Source organism: Notothenia rossii, assembly GCF_949606895.1.
Source record: "Notothenia rossii genome assembly, chromosome: 4".
NCBI classification, from domain to species: Eukaryota; Metazoa; Chordata; class Actinopteri; order Perciformes; family Nototheniidae; genus Notothenia; species Notothenia rossii.
This window is the reverse complement of record NC_136902.1, coordinates 50,632,623-50,648,396: the sequence shown is the minus strand read 5'-3', so window position 1 is coordinate 50,648,396 and position 15,774 is coordinate 50,632,623. Positions and strand designations below refer to the sequence as shown.

At 42.2% G+C, this 15,774-nt stretch overlaps 1 protein-coding gene across 2 annotated transcripts in view; it reads right to left on the bottom strand.

The window, feature by feature from the left end:
- Positions 1–11,095: 11,095 nt before the first annotated feature.
- Positions 11,096–15,774, bottom strand: part of LOC307036476 (uncharacterized protein) — a 57,063-nt gene continuing 52,384 nt past the window's right edge. For both annotated transcript variants that reach the window (XM_079676829.1, XM_079676830.1), the window contains exons 3-5: positions 11,821–12,654; positions 11,465–11,670; positions 11,096–11,372 (exon numbers count right to left, since the gene is read on the bottom strand). In XM_079676829.1, coding sequence (XP_079532955.1) covers positions 12,052–12,654 — 603 coding nt within the window. In that variant the 3' untranslated portion in view covers positions 11,096–11,372; positions 11,465–11,670; positions 11,821–12,051. The remainder of the gene's footprint in view (positions 11,373–11,464; positions 11,671–11,820; positions 12,655–15,774) is intronic.

Genomic DNA, 15,774 nt, shown 5'->3' with positions numbered 1-15,774 from the left:
GTAGATTATGTTGGTTTATAATGACTGTTTTTAAATGCCTTTTTCTTAATGTCTTTCATTTTTGTAAAGCACTTTGAATTGCCGTGTGTTGAAAGGTGTTGAAAGGTTGAAAGGTCCATGGACGGATGCTGTGCTTCCCTGAGCATCAAATACCGCCACCGATGGGAATACATTGCAATCAGTTGAAAGCTCTTTGCGTCCGTTTATGAAGCTGAAGGAGCCTCGGTAGGCATGGGCGGTATCATTTTTTTCATACCGTCATACCTTGCTGACATCATACCGTGGTATACGGTATATGACGGTATCAGTCCCAATTTAAGGGGTAATTTCTCCCCCCAAAAATTTTTTTACTCACTATATCAACTGCCCCACCAAAAATATTTGCCACCAGCCGCCACTGACGGTATGACTTGGGTCGACTTGAGTTCGGCGGCAAATAGATGTTTCGAACGGTATATTATATGTTCGGTGTAAAATGCAGCCCGAGCCAGTAGACGCTCGCAAAGTGCCGCGACGTGCGCGCAAGTGCAAAACAAGGGCTGCATACATGACACATTGTGCAAATGGCACATTTTGAGATCGGATACAGGACGCGTTTGTAGATGTCCGACGTTGTTTCCATAGTGAGCTAAGTTAACAATATATCATCATACATAAAAAATTTCCGGGAGTAAATACTTGACTTATTGAATAAAGTTTGCTATATTCACTAACTAGTTTGGCAATATTATTCCGTGCATGTGTTAAAAACCTTATTTCCATTTGATTCATTGGATTACTCGCGTGAATGTTTAGCACGTAAATGCTTTCGTTTTTAAAACCGTCCGACCTCGACTACAAAACCATCAACCAGTTGCATAGGATTAAAAAATGTCAACACTCACTCACCCCGTCTTAAACATTCCCAAAGAAGTGCCTCTGTCTCTCGTTGTGCTGGATGAAGTCACTGGCGACGAGTAAACCCAAAATAGTCCCAAACAGGCGCAGAGGCATTTTTCTTTTTTACTAGTTGTCCGAGTTCGGGGCCGGCAAATGCTGCCGCCATCTTGCTCAGCTCAGCTCTGTGCTGAGCTCTGAGAGCGGGAAAGACGGACTGCCCTCCCCTGCCCTCTGCTGGCGCGTGCTGTGCATTACAACCAATGTCGTCCCTGTCAAAACTCCGTGTCAGTGTAATAGAATGAAACGCATCTGTGATTTGGCGCACAGTCTGTGACGTCACGGTTTTGAAAATCATACCGACGGTATTTCGAAATACCCTGGTATACCGTAATACCGTCATACCGCCCAAGCCTAAGCCTCGGTGCGTCACAACTGCACACCACGGGACCCTGACCAAGCGTCGCTCTTGGACGATCAGGGAGTGAAACTGTGTTGAATCAGACAATCAGACATAGGAGGGAAACTAAAGGCAGGAAGGCAAACACAGGAAGTAGTACCAGACAAGACACAAGGAGGAAAACATTTCAAAATAGAAAGGTGGAAAATTGCAACAAAAATCCAAAACCGAGGGATATCGGACGCAGTGAAATTAGCTCCTAAACAAACTCCTTCTTAACTCCTATTTTGTGCATTTATAGCTCGGAACAACCTTATTTGCCTTGAGAGACTATCGGTACAACACCAAACTGTAAATGCCTCAGAAAAAGCCAGAGGCTAGGGACGACAAAAGTAAGAAAACAAGTGAATTGCCCACAGCTAGCAATAGCATTAGCCCAGTCAAGGCAAACACCGTGACCGAGGTACCGCCGTTGTGGTTTCTGGAAGAAATGGAAAAGGGGTTCAACAAAATTCAAACCTTTCTGGACCACAAGCTGAACACTTTAACCGTCTCTGTGGAAACACTTCTTAATGAAAACCGTACTCTGGGATGCCGTGTTAAAGAGGTCGAAGAGAAGCAGGCTAACCACACAGAAAGTCTCGAATTTTGCACCAGGACCTCGCAGACTTTAAAAAACAAACAGAGGAAGAAGTGAGCGGACTAAAAGAAAAACTTGATGACATGGAGAACAGGGCGTGGAGGATACACTTAAGGCTGGTTGGCTTCCCTGAGGGTGTGGAGGGGAATAATGTTGTTGCCTTCCTACAGGAATGGCTCCCCAAAAGGCTGGGTCACAACACCGGGGACTCGATCGAGATCGAGTGGGCTCACCGTTCACTCCAGCGCAGACCCGATGACGGCAGCCTCCCCCAGGCTCTAGTGATCTGCTTGCGCCGCTTCACCGACGTAACCAAGATCCTAGATGCGGCGCGGAAAAAAGGTCTGCTTCATCACGGTAACTCCAACGTAATGATATTTAGAGACATGTCTACGGCTCTGTACAGGAAAAGGAAAGCCTTCGTGCCGCTGAAGAAGATGTTACACGGCAAGAACATTATGTTTAGGCTACTTTATCCTAACGACTTAACCCCGGAACTTCCGGAGGGCCGACGCACCTTCTCATCACCCGTGTCGGCATAGCATTACTTGGGGAAACATCACCCAGACGTTTTGGCGTGAGCCCGCGACGGTCACGGCTCTCTCCATAAAGACTACTTGGACAATTGCAACAAGGCGCAGATTGCATTTCCAGCTGCCTTTTCTTTTTGTTTATTACTTTAACTTTTCCAAATGTGCATTTTCACACATAATTGTATAATTATGTTCCTTTCTACAACTAGAGATGTGCGATGATGTGGGCTCTCACTTGTAGACTCCCTCACCATAGTTCTGCCTTGTTCGGGCCATTCGTTTCACTTTTTTTAATTCATGCTTGAATTAATCTCTGTAAGAGTCCCTTTTTATACTTGCTTCAAGACCTCAATTTCAAGTTTAAATACAGTTATATCATTCCCCTATATGACCCAAGGAATTTGTGTTCACAGCGGAGTTTATATATTTCAGTTTCCGGAACTCTGTCTCAGTTTAGATAGCTTGATTTCACTCACTAGGGTAGTGCAGTAAGACTTCACGGTTATGGATGGAAGTGTAGGCCAGTTTCCCCTTTCAAGGGGTAGGTGGGTTTTTGTGGAGGGGGGTGTGCTCCAGACAGGGCAATCATTTAATTTCTCTATGTTCGTTATTTCTTGTTTTTTTGTACTTTTTTACGAACAAGCTCTTATGTCAACTCAGGAAGTGTTTGCAAATCCATTTTTTTCAGCTACACCCATAGTTACACCTATCTTATATCATTTGCATGTGTGCAGCCATAACATATAAATTCCTAAGCTGGAACATTAATGGAATCAACAAGCCAACCAAGCGCCGTAAAGTTCTCTCCTTCCTTAGAAGGCACACAATTGATGTGGCTTTTTTTTTTTCAAGAGTCTCACTTAAAGGAGACATGTCATGCTTTTCCGGTTATTACCCATCCCCTTGTGTGTTATGAAGGTGTTTATGCATGTAAACGGTCTGCAGAGTCAAAAACCCTCAAAGTACACCCTGTAGGGAGTAAAACTCTAACAGAGAAAAGACCTCCCCAAAACGCCTCGTTGGAGATTTCTCATGTTCTTCCTGGGCATTGTGACGTCTGAATACCTACCAGGAGCCACGCCCAGAGCTATGACCAGGCTGATTGGTCCAAATTGACCAATCCACTGACTTCCTCACACACACACACACACACACACACACACACACACAGTGCAGGTAGCTCTGCAGATTTATCCTCCCCTGCTGCAGGCTGATAACAGACAGTTGGGATTGCGGCAAAATGCTCTCCGCAGACCCATTCTCACAGCGTTTATCAACCTTTTTCTTACTCAATATCAAGCCACACTTATGTGTGACTTTGTGTGTGCTCAGGATGAGCTTGGCTGTGTTTCGCTGTGTATCGCTAAACAAGGAAACAACACCCTCCACGGAGCTCAGCGCGATTCACAACGTCCCGACCAATCAGAGCACACTGTGCTCACAGGGAGGGTGGGGGCTGGAGCTATTGGAGCTACAACGAGCCGTTAAAGGCAGAGAGTGAAATTCAGTAAATACACGTAGTTTACAGAGATGCTGTATGAGAAACCAATGTGAGTTTTGAAAATTGCACAATATGTATCTATTCTAGTAGACCTCAACAATGGAATTATGATCAGTGGAAATGGCCATGACATGTCTCCTTTAACAGATACAGAGCACTGTAAGCTGGGGAAACAATGGCAGGGTCAAATATTTTTTTCCTCATTTACCTCGCCTGCAAGAGGGGTGGTTATCTTGATAAGGAAAGGGACGTCCTTCCAAGTAGAACAAGTTGAAAAGGATAGAGGGGGTAGATACATCCTAGAAACAGGATATTTTGGAGACCAATTGATCACTATGCTTAACATCTATGGACCAAACCAAGACGACCCTGACTTTTATGTTAAACTTTTTCTTAAAAGAACGCGTCATCCTTCTGAGTTCATAATAGGAGGGGATTTAAATCTAGTGCTAGACCCCAGAAACGACGGATCCTCTGGCACCTCAAAAAAATTTACATCAGCAGCCCAAGACCCTGAAAAAATTACTTTTAGATCTATATGTACTTGATGTGTGGCGGGAGGGACACAAATCTCAACGTGACTATAGCTTCTACTCACATATGCACAAAAGCTACTCTAGGATAGACACTTTTTTTCTTCACACAGCAAAAACACACCTTGTGTCTTCATGTGAATATTTAGCCAAGACACTCTCAGACCATGCTCCCCTTATGCTTCAAATAATATTAAAGGACCCCCACACAAACCCTAAACGCTAGAGGTTTTCAAACCACGTTCTTAATGATAGTGACTTTGTCAACCTAATTAATGAACATTTGGGTTGGTATTTAACAGCAAACAGAAACTCTGCCTCCCCGACTATCGTTTGGGAAGCGCTTAAAGCCTATTTTGTTCACATTATATATGCTTCTGTTCGGCAATATTATAAGGAATCATTCTGTACATTTTCATTGTTATGCGGATGATACTCAACTATATTTATCAATTAAGCCTGATAAAACCAATCACCTAAATACAATTCAAGACTGTCTCAAGGACTTAAAAACGTGGATGACTTTAAACTTTTTGATGTTAAACACGGCCAAAACTGAAGTTATTGTACTCGGCCCAAAGAATCTACGAAACAAATTATCTAAAGATATACTATGGATGGCATTAATTTGGCCTCCAGTGAGACTGTAAGGAATCTTGGTGTTATATTTTATCAGGATTTATCCTTTAACGCCCACATAAAATCAATTTCAAGGACCGCCTACTTCCATCTACGTAACATTGCAAAAATCAGGCCCATCTTGCCTCAAAACTATGCAGAGAAACTAGTCCATGCATTTGTTACTTCTAGGCTGGATTATTGTAACTCTTTATTATCAGTGTGTACCAATAATAATAATACATGAGACTTGTATAGCGCTTTTCAGGAAACTCAAAGACGCTTTGACAGAGAATTAAAAAAAAATTAAAAAAACAAAGACAAAAAGAGATAAACAAAACAAAAAATAGGGGGGCGGGGTGGTTGAATGCAGTGCTGAACAGGTGGGTTTTGAGTGATGTTTTGAATGCTGTGAGTGAGGAAGAATCTCTGATGGATTGAGGTAGTGAGTTCCAGAGGGTGGGTGCAGCAACGGAGAAGGCTCTGCCGCCCCAGGACTTGAGATTGGTCCGGGTGGGGGGGGACAGGAGGTGGGCAGTAGCAGAGCGGAGGGAGCGAGTGGGAGTGTGTCTGTGCCAGGTTATGGAGGGCTTTGTACGTCGTTAGGAGGACTTTGTACTGATTTATCCAACCCGGTATCACGGCAAGACGTGAACATGTGACGATTTACCATGCTGGGAGACATGAATATGTCACGGTTTTGTCCCTTCAAAACGTGACAGTTACACGGTATTGTTAACCCATGTTAACCAGTGGAGAAATACCCGGAAGTGCCAAGCAAAGGCTCTACCGCGCCTATTGGTCGGTTTTTATTGTCAAAATTAGATGTTTTTAATTTATTTTTTAATCCTCACACTCGATTTCGCCGATGTTCTTGTGGCCCTAGCTGGTCCACACCTCTTTCAGCAGAAACAAAGGCTAAATTCATGTATTACATCGATGTTAACCCCCTTCAAGCGTGACAGTTACACAGTATTGTTAACATGGACAAATACCCGGAAGTGCCAAGCAAATGGTCTACAGCGCCTATTGGTCGTTTTTTATTGTCAAAATTAGATGTTTTTAATTTATTTTCTAATCGTCACACTCGATTTCGCCGATTTTCTTGTGGCCCTAGCTGGTCGACACCTCGTTTAGCAGAAACAAAGGTTACGATGTTAATCCATTTGTGTTGTTGTGGAAATACCGGACGTGACGTTGTGTGATCGCTTAGCAACTGAACTCCGTGAAAAATAAACACCACTAAGGTTCAAGGGTCAAGGGTTTTTGTTATCAGATGCAACATTTTGGCATTTCAAATCTTAGATCCCGAGCTCCTCCAACAGTGCAACATAATATAAATAGGACATAATAAGAAAATAAATAAAGATCAGTGACGTGCGGTGAGGTTCATGGCTGGTGAGGCACTGACTCTTTCAGAGTCAGATTTACAAATATTATATTTTGACCTTAATCGAAATATTCGGCTATTTTCAAAAGCTTTTTTAGTCTGATGCTTCAATTCATTTTAAACAGACCGTTCAACAAAAGGATACCCAATATCTAAATATTGGATTGTTCTTTCTTAGTAAGATCCCATTTTCATTACAATTGTGGTCTTACCTTGACTTGAAGATGAAGTCCATGCTATCCTTCTGGACAACAATCTCTATTACCTTTTTGTAAAAGTCCTCCTTATCTTCCTGTAGTTTGAAAAGTCTAGTTTGTTGTTTGCGTCTCTTCTCTGCGTAGAATAACAGTAGCAACAAGAACCTGTGGGCTCACGTGCGCCCCCTTCAGTGCGGCAGAGGTTATGGCTGCCTCCCCTGGTGCTTTTTTCATTGCCGTTGTATGATGAGACCAGCGAGCCTAAATATCATATATACGTGAAATAAGTTATTTAGAGACTATGGATGGCGAGGATAAATGTAATAAAGGGATCTACAAACATTACATTGGTGACCTACAGTGAGATGGTAACAGGCATGCGCTTAGTGCCCGCGCCTCCAGCCAGTTTCTGTGGGGTGACGCATTCTGAGGTGAGGCGGAGCTCATCTGTGCCTCACCTCACCCCACAGTAACTGGCTTGAGCGCGCTCACAAAATAAGTGCCCGCGTTAAATTAGTGCCCGCGCTCCAGCAAATTACTATAGGCTTACGAGAGGCAGAGCTTGTCCCTGCCTCACGTCTCATCGCTACCCGTAGTTGTAGCGGAGCTCGGCAAATTTGCTGATTTTGACTTTAAAAAGCGATTGGAATCATACATAAAGCACATTTACAACACAGATCAGTGGAGAGATTTTATTATTATTATTACTATTTAGTTTTTCTTGAGTTGTTTTTCCGTTACATTGGAGTATGACAGGTGAGGCTCTGCCTCCCCTGCCTCCCCTGACCGCACGTCGCTGATAAAGATAGATAAAAAATAGTGCAAAATGCACCACTTTTGTTTCAAATTATGAAACCAGTAGATTCATTCATTTAATTATTTTTGTTGCCCCAGCTAAATGGATTTTAATCCATTTATGTGGTTGTGGAATTACTGTACGTTACATTGTGCGGTCGCGTAGTAAGTGAACACCATGCTACCGATTACTATCCGATGACCATGAACGCACCGGACATCGGCTACAACCTCCTGTCTGTCTGACTTCGTCAAGCAGGTAATGTGCTGCACCACATGCCTCCAATATTTTAATGTTTATTGCAAGTAAATCAGTTGTAGTTACATATATTTTTAAAGCAGGAGCTAGCTAAACACATATTAGCTTTACTTGACCGGAGATATAGTGCAGTGGTGAGTCCTACAACCCGGAAGTGAGTTAGCATTTTACAACTATTGGTTCCCTCGACTCAGAGTCAATAGCTGTGTCCCAATTCAGCGGCCGCATCCTCCTGAGGATGCATTCGAAGAGCGCATACGTCACTTCTGCCAAACAAAGGCTGTCCCAATTCAAAAAAAGACAGGATTCCTCCGAATGCAGCCCACAAATGCAGCCTTCTATTCCCAGATTTTGAGGATACATCTGATGTACACTCCGCAGTGTACCATATCCCAGGATGCAATTGGCGACGGTGACGAATGAGTTTTTTTTTTAAAGAAAATGGCTTCTAACGTCCTGGCAACGGCTGAAGCTTCCGCGGGAACTGAATTTGTTTTTAAATGTAAGTATAGGGTTTCAACTCACCCAAATAGTAAACGACATGAAACAGTGAACCGATTTAACTGTTTTATTTAAAGATACGGGCGATTGGAGATGTCTTCTTTATATTACATACATAAAATAATATGAAGTGAAAATATTTCGACATGTTGTAAACCCTGTTTGGTTTTCATATTGTTGGGATTCATTATAAAGCTAATTTATTTATTTAACTGCTTTTATTATACAAATCTTACTGCAACAATTTGTTTTGATATCAAGAAAGGAGTAGACTGCTCAATTTATTAAAATGCGTGGGGAGAATGAATCCCTCTTCACCGGGGCCAAATTCTCCGCGAGCATCGCTTGGAGGTAAGGCACAATATCCAGTTTGTGTCGTTCTTATTTTATGAATCATCCCTCATTTCATACACTCCATTCTAATAAGACAACTAGTATATGGGTCAATACCTTATTTTCTTTGTTGTATTTGTGTAGGGATGTGATCAGTGCTTGAATTGGGCTGGTACTCACCGGTATGCAGTACCGGGATTTCTGATTTTTACCCATAGGAGTCAGGCTTTAGCCATATCCGCTGCCTTTCATACTTTTTTTAAGTACAGTGAGCCTTTCTAAAATATACAGTAAAGAGACAAACCCACCAGCATTATAGGATATGACCTGATGTAGGCACATGTCACGTCATGTTCTCAATAGCAGCATTCACACCGCAGGACTTTCCCTGGTACTTTGGTTCTTTAGTTCCGTTAGTACCAATAATGTCGCGGTCACACCGCCGGGACTACTCAGTGCCGGGAACTCTTCTGGCCATTTTCAGTCTCTGCTAGAGAGGTGGCACGAACCTGGTGATAAAAGAGTGCCAATTTCTATTCTATTTCTATTGGCTGGGCGAATTGCAAACCACGACCCGTTAGACTCTGAATTTTTTTTGTTAGGCAGCCATTTTTTTCCTCGCTACAAAACCACATCCACACCTGAGCGAGTAGTTTTTTTGTACTTTAAAGCAGTTATGACCACACGTACTACAACAATGGAGCGGTGGAATGATGAGGAAGTGTCGGCGCTTCTGGCAATTTACTCTGAGGACGGGATGCAGCAGCTTCTACAGAAAGCAGTTCCCAACTCCAAATGTTTTGAGCGATGTTCGCAAAAGCTACTTGAGCTGGGAATCGTGCACAGTGCACACGGATGCCGGGTAAAAATAAAGAAACTCAGGCAGGACTATAAAAAAATTAAAGACCACAATAATAAGAGTGGTAACGATCGAAAGACCAGTAAATGGTACGAGCGCTTGGATGATCTGCTCGGCCAGAGACCCTCGTTCTCCGGGACAACGGCGACCATTTCACTTTTATTTAACTTCAATTTACATGCATACGACACACCTGGAACAGCGTGATGCCGTTATTGTTATGTCTTGACTGTGCAATAAAACAAACAAACCCCAAATTTGGAGAATAGAAGAATTTGAGAGCAGACAGGTGTCGGTGGTTGAATTTATCTACAATGTTGCAACCTTGTGCAGCAATGGCAGGGGCAGAAACACAAGTCTTACACACATAAACACAAGTAATTTATCATGTCATTTGTTTTAGATAAATAAGGGAAAAACACCAAACAAGGGTTAATGTCCTTTTCCAAAATCAGCCTGAGGGGGTATGTATTTTGTATAAATACATAAAGATAAAGTCCATTGTTATAATAGATATAACATGAGCACAAAGACAACAAGCTCAGTGAACTCCATCATGCCTGAGGTCTCATGTACAGCGGGTGGGCTTTATACCCCCTCCCCCGTGTAGTTGTTTTTCTCTCGTTTTTTTTTGTACTCGCCGTGAAGTGGTTTTGCCAGTAAACCCAGAGAAGAAGAAGACGAAGTGACGTCAGCGTAATCTTGCCTCAGGGAAAGTACTGCGGTGTGAATGCGATTGGCACTAGCCCCCTGGCGGATTCAGTGCCGTGGTACTTTAGTGCCGGCACTAAAGTACGGCAAGTCCTGCGGTGTGAAAGCGGCTTATGAGAACCCCGGACCTCCCTGATTAATCGTGGAAAATCATGCAATTTCTGAACGTTACAGTTAATATTCTGTTTTTAAAAAAAAACTTTTCCTTGTCTGTTAAAGCTTTGTTGTGTTTCTTTTTAATTACTGAATCAAAGATATGATGATAAGAATAGAGGGAGTCGTATGTTGTACAGATTGTAAAGACCTTAGATCCAAATTCTTGTTTTTGGGCTGTATCCATAAAATGTACTTGAAACAGTTGCTGATTTAGAGTACTGGCACCTTTTTTTATTCCAATTCAAGCACTGGGGATGTCTCCATGCCACCATTAAAAAAAAAAAGTGTGTATTGTTATTGTTTTATTCATAATCTTTAAAAAATATATAAAGTATGTGAGTTTTACAAGTTAATAAACACATTTGCTGACATTTGTTTATCTGCTGGTGTTTTTTTTTGTAATGCCATGATTGTTTTACTCTGCCTTTAGGATTGCAAATACCCAGGGTCAGGAGAGGGAGTCGGTGGGAAACCCACTGCTGCAACTTGGCCGTGGTTTGTCCAAATGGATGAGATATTAGGACAGAGGCCCTCCATCTGCCCGCCTGTCCTAATATCCTCTATTCTAGAGGACACGCCGCGGCCAAGTTCAGCAGTGGGGGACCAAGAGGAGGACGAGGACGAGGATCAGGTTGAGGCAGGGCCATCCCGGCTTAAAAAGAAATGAAAGGATGGGCTAATGGACTTCATCAGAGAGGACATGAAGCAGCAGAGGGAGGAGAACAGGGAGAACCTTAACAGGCTTTTTTCTCTCCTAGAAAAATGTGTAGATAAATAAATGTAATGAGCAATATGAAACTTATCATTTATTTGATGGAACAACATACAAATGAAACAACATGCAAATAAAACAACATTTAAACTATATACACATTCAGGCTGAGCAGGGAGTCCCAGGTGGTGGTGCTGCTGGACCTGGCTGCCACAATTAAGACCCTGGTGTCCTCTGACGGTGGGTGGGGCTTCATTTGGGGTGGTCTCCAGAGCTGTTGGGGATGCTTCTCTCCACGGTACATCGGATTGTCGGGCTAGGGTTCGCAGGGCGGACGCAATCGACGGCTGCCATGTCACTAAGATGTTTTCAGCAGCAGATAAGAACAAAAGATGTATATAAATATTGCACAAGGTTATTTTATCACAGCTCGTCAATTGTTCTACATACCTTTACACATAATCGTGGTCACCAGGAACCTCCTCCAGGGCAGACACCTCTGCAGACAGTTGGTCCCGCCAAGGAGCACAACTGACTGCCTCTAACACATTCTCCCCCTCATCCTCCGCTAAATCCTCCACAATGTCCTCTTCTGGGGCAATGATGTTGCCGGCCCCAATGCAGATGTTGTGGAGGACGGCACATGCTGTTATGATCTGAAATTTGAAAATTGGCAGAAATATATAAATATACTGTATATATATATATATATATATATATATATATATATATATATATATATGTTATACCTCATGTTAGATCTACTCTTCAGTATTATCAAAATGTCCTAATGAGTGATTACTTACTTGAGGAACAAAGGTGTGGTGCACCTCCAGCGCTTGCAGGAAGATACTCCTGAATCGTCTCTTCATCACCCCGAAGGCACGCTCGATGATGCAGCGTGCCTGGGAGTGATGGCTGTTGAAGCGCTGGGGTCCCACACCTTGCAGCGGCCGTTTGTAGGGAGTGATGAGGGGAAGTGGATGTTGGAGGCAGGGGTACCCCCCGTCTGCAAGGATATAGTGCCCTGGAGGAGGCTAGAGTGCCCGCCGATAGAGTGGGCTGTGGCGGAGCACTCTAGAGTCATGGACTGACCCAGGCCAGCCCACGTACGTGTCGATGAAGCGGCCCTGATGGTCAGAAACAGCCTGCAGCAAAATGGAGCTGAACAGTTTTCTGTTTCTATAACAGTGACCATCAGGGCCGCTTGGTGGTACGATGCGAACATGGCAGCCGTTGATTGCTCCAGCAGCTTTTCTGAAGGCTCTGTGTCTGGCCAGCTCTGCGAACCCACGCGACACAGCCTCCAGGTCTTCTGCTGTCCTGGGGAGGTGGATGACCTGGTGGCGAATGGCCACCACTTCCTCAGTCACTCTGTGGACAATCCGATGTACCGTGGATCTAGGCATCCCAAAAACTCTGGAGACCACCCTGCATGATGCTCCACTTGCCAGCCAGAACAGGAACACCAGGGTCTCAATTGTGGCCCCCCATCCATGTCTCCTGTCCTGACCCAGGAGTTCCAGCAGCACCTTCAGGGACTCCCTGCTCAGCCTGAAATCAGGGCGTGTGTCCTGGTCATTAAAAAACCTGTCCAGGACAGGGACGCTTAGGTTGACCCTGCAATATAGGGGCCTTGGCTGGTAGAGGGAAAGGTTGAGAAAAAGGGTTAAATAAGTGAAGAGCATTTTTTTTCTATGTTTATGTGTATACATATATCTATTGACATGTTTATATATATATATATATATATATATATATATATATGTTTATTATACATAAATATATATGTATATATATATACTTATATATATATACATATATATATATATATGCTAACAGTAATGTTATTAGCATATAATACTGATACAAATTTAATTTCAGGTTGAGTATAGCTTGAGTATATATATATATATATATAGTCATGCTATACTCAACCTGAAATTAAATTTGTCGCTTCATTCACAAATACAGAAAGACAAGTTTCATGGACTTTCAGTTGTGTTTTGAAGAGCATTTGAACACATCAATATTTTAGATCAACTAAAGTATATCTAATCTTGTAATTAAATAATATATAGTCTTTATACATTAAATAATCATAATTATAATGTAAATGTTTACATTACACTTCTTTATTTGTTATGCTCATACTTTAACCTTTACAATCGTTTGCTTTAATATGCCGTATATTTTTTGTATATTTTTGTGTTTGCTTCCTCCTGCTCCCTTTCGGACACATACTGTATGATTTATTATTATTATTAATATGAAGATATTATTAAGATAAGATAAGATGTTACTTTATTGATTGAACATTTTAGTTTAGAATGTGCTGTCCCACGGTAATTCAAAAGGCTCACAGGTCACATTCCGACCATTATTTAAAACAATAGGTGCTTTCACACCGTCTACAGTTTGATTTGTATAGAGGGGGCTCTGTCAGTTTTCGAATTACCCATTTGCTTTCGGGGAGCCCTATTTTTCAGAGCACATCCTGCTACTAAATATGTCACACGCACGCTCTGTTGACTGGCGCAGCAGCGCGGATGCGATCAATTGCTATAAAAACACTCTTCTACTAATACAGACGGTGTCACTATGCCGGCGGATGTGGCCGTTGTTGAAGCCTCTTCAGGCTCCGCATCGGCAGGCCTCTCCCTCGGTGTGGAGCTGTCAAGCTCGACCCTAACGCCGCTTACAGCCGGCCAACTAAAAGTTGTTTTCCGTTCACGTTGTCATTTTTAGACTCCTTTGCTTCTTTGCTTGTGCATCCAAAAGCTGTGACGGTTGGCTGTTTTCGTTTTGCCATGTTTTTTATTACAAAGCCAGAGTTAAAAAAATATCAATATGAACATGTCAAATTACCTCGCCGGCATCACCGCCATAACCATAGCAACGTAAGTAAGAATGCAGTGCCGCCACGTACAGATGGCAACACCCAGACATATTCACAAATATAAAACAAATATTCAGAAACTGTAATGAACAATAACTATTATTTATTTCAAGAACTGTTATTTACAGAAACTCAACATTTCTAATCTGTGTGACACAAATATGCACGATTGTTTTGGGCTCCCCCTATTTATCTCAAAGTCAGCCTTCAGGGGAGCTCCCTCCCTCTTCGGGGGAGCCAAGCTCCCCCTAGCTCCCCCCCATTTCAAACAGTGTCTGTGGCTGAATGGCCAGCGATTAGGTGCGGCGCATTTATCATAGGTGATCAGAGCTAACTGCCTGCCGTCAGATTTCATCTAAAAAACAGATCTGATTTTAATACTATTTCTGCGCTCATGAAAAATGATAAGAATAAGAATAATGCGTATTGAACTGGTTTAATTAATTAGTGAGTTTATTTAACACTAGAACCGCCAATCTGGTCAATTTGTGTGATGTGTGTGTGCAATGTAACTTTTTTTCAATAAAATATTAAAGTCTCCCAGTCCGTGACTTTTCCTGAAAGTGTGTTATGTAGCACCCTATGTTGTAAAAAATTGCATTCTAATAGCGGGATTTGACGGGTTTAGGTAGGCCTATCCAAAGACGTCTGGCGGTTCTAGTGTTAAGGCAGGGGTCACCAAACTTTTTTCTCTGGGGGCCACATTATTGTTCCTGACTCTGATGGGGGGCCGGGGCCGAGTCAGCTCATTGTGTAGAAGAGATTACTAGCCCGGCACAGCCATCCCCACTACTACTTCCACACTACTGTATCAACACTTGATTCCTGTCACATATTTGTTTACCATCTTTACTAGTGGTTTACAAAAGTAGCAATTGAGTCTTCACACTTTGCTTTAATTTGAAATACCACAGATATTCCATTTATTTGTTTTCTAATAAAAATAACATCAAAGCTGTCAAGGTAAGAAACATCTGCCTAGTTGAGGTGATTGACACTGGCAAAGATGAGTTTAAAATTATAAATTATAGGTAGGCCTGATGATGATGATAATAATAATAATAATAATAATAATAATAATAATAATAATAATTGTGTGCAGCACTTAATAAAGGTCAAATAAATAGGCCTATAAAATAAATAAATAAATAAAAAACATCAAAATTATAATAACATGAGTAGGCTAATAGAACTAGCTAACTCTTATGCCTATCCAGGTGAGCATGTTCAGTTCACATTTTGTTTAGGTCAAGGTGAAAAGGACATGAGCAGTGTAGGCTCAAAACTAAAGCACAACAATAATACAGAATAATGGCAATCAAAATCAGTAGCCTATATGTAGGTGAGCTGGATTTGTACTTGTTGATGAATTGTGCTGTCTTTGGGATGGGATCAGCAACAGCAATCTCCTCTCCTCACTTCAGAGTGCCTTCCGGAGCCCTGGCATGGAGGGATGACGGATTGAACACAAGAAGCACCATATTCAGTAAATGGCAAGACATGCTGCTGTCTGCTTTTCTCTGTGAGATAATTTTACAACATATGTAGCAAATTAAAAAGAGCCTTCACATTTCATATTTATAGCAATTAAAATCAGTAATTGTTAAAATCAGTGTGCTTACCGTATCAGTGTGAACTGTGTGTTTGCTTCTGGCTGATGAGAAGTTCAATGTCTGGTTGCAGTCTAGTGGTAGCCAGTCTCAAGGTCTGATGCAAGTGTTTATCTGTGAGTCTGTTCCTTGTTGTATTCTTGGTTTGCTTCATGCGGGAAAAGGTTTGCTCACAGATGTAGGTGCTGCCAAAAACTGTGGACATCTTCATTGCATGCTGTTTGATGTTTGGGTAGGTTTCCCCTGGGAGC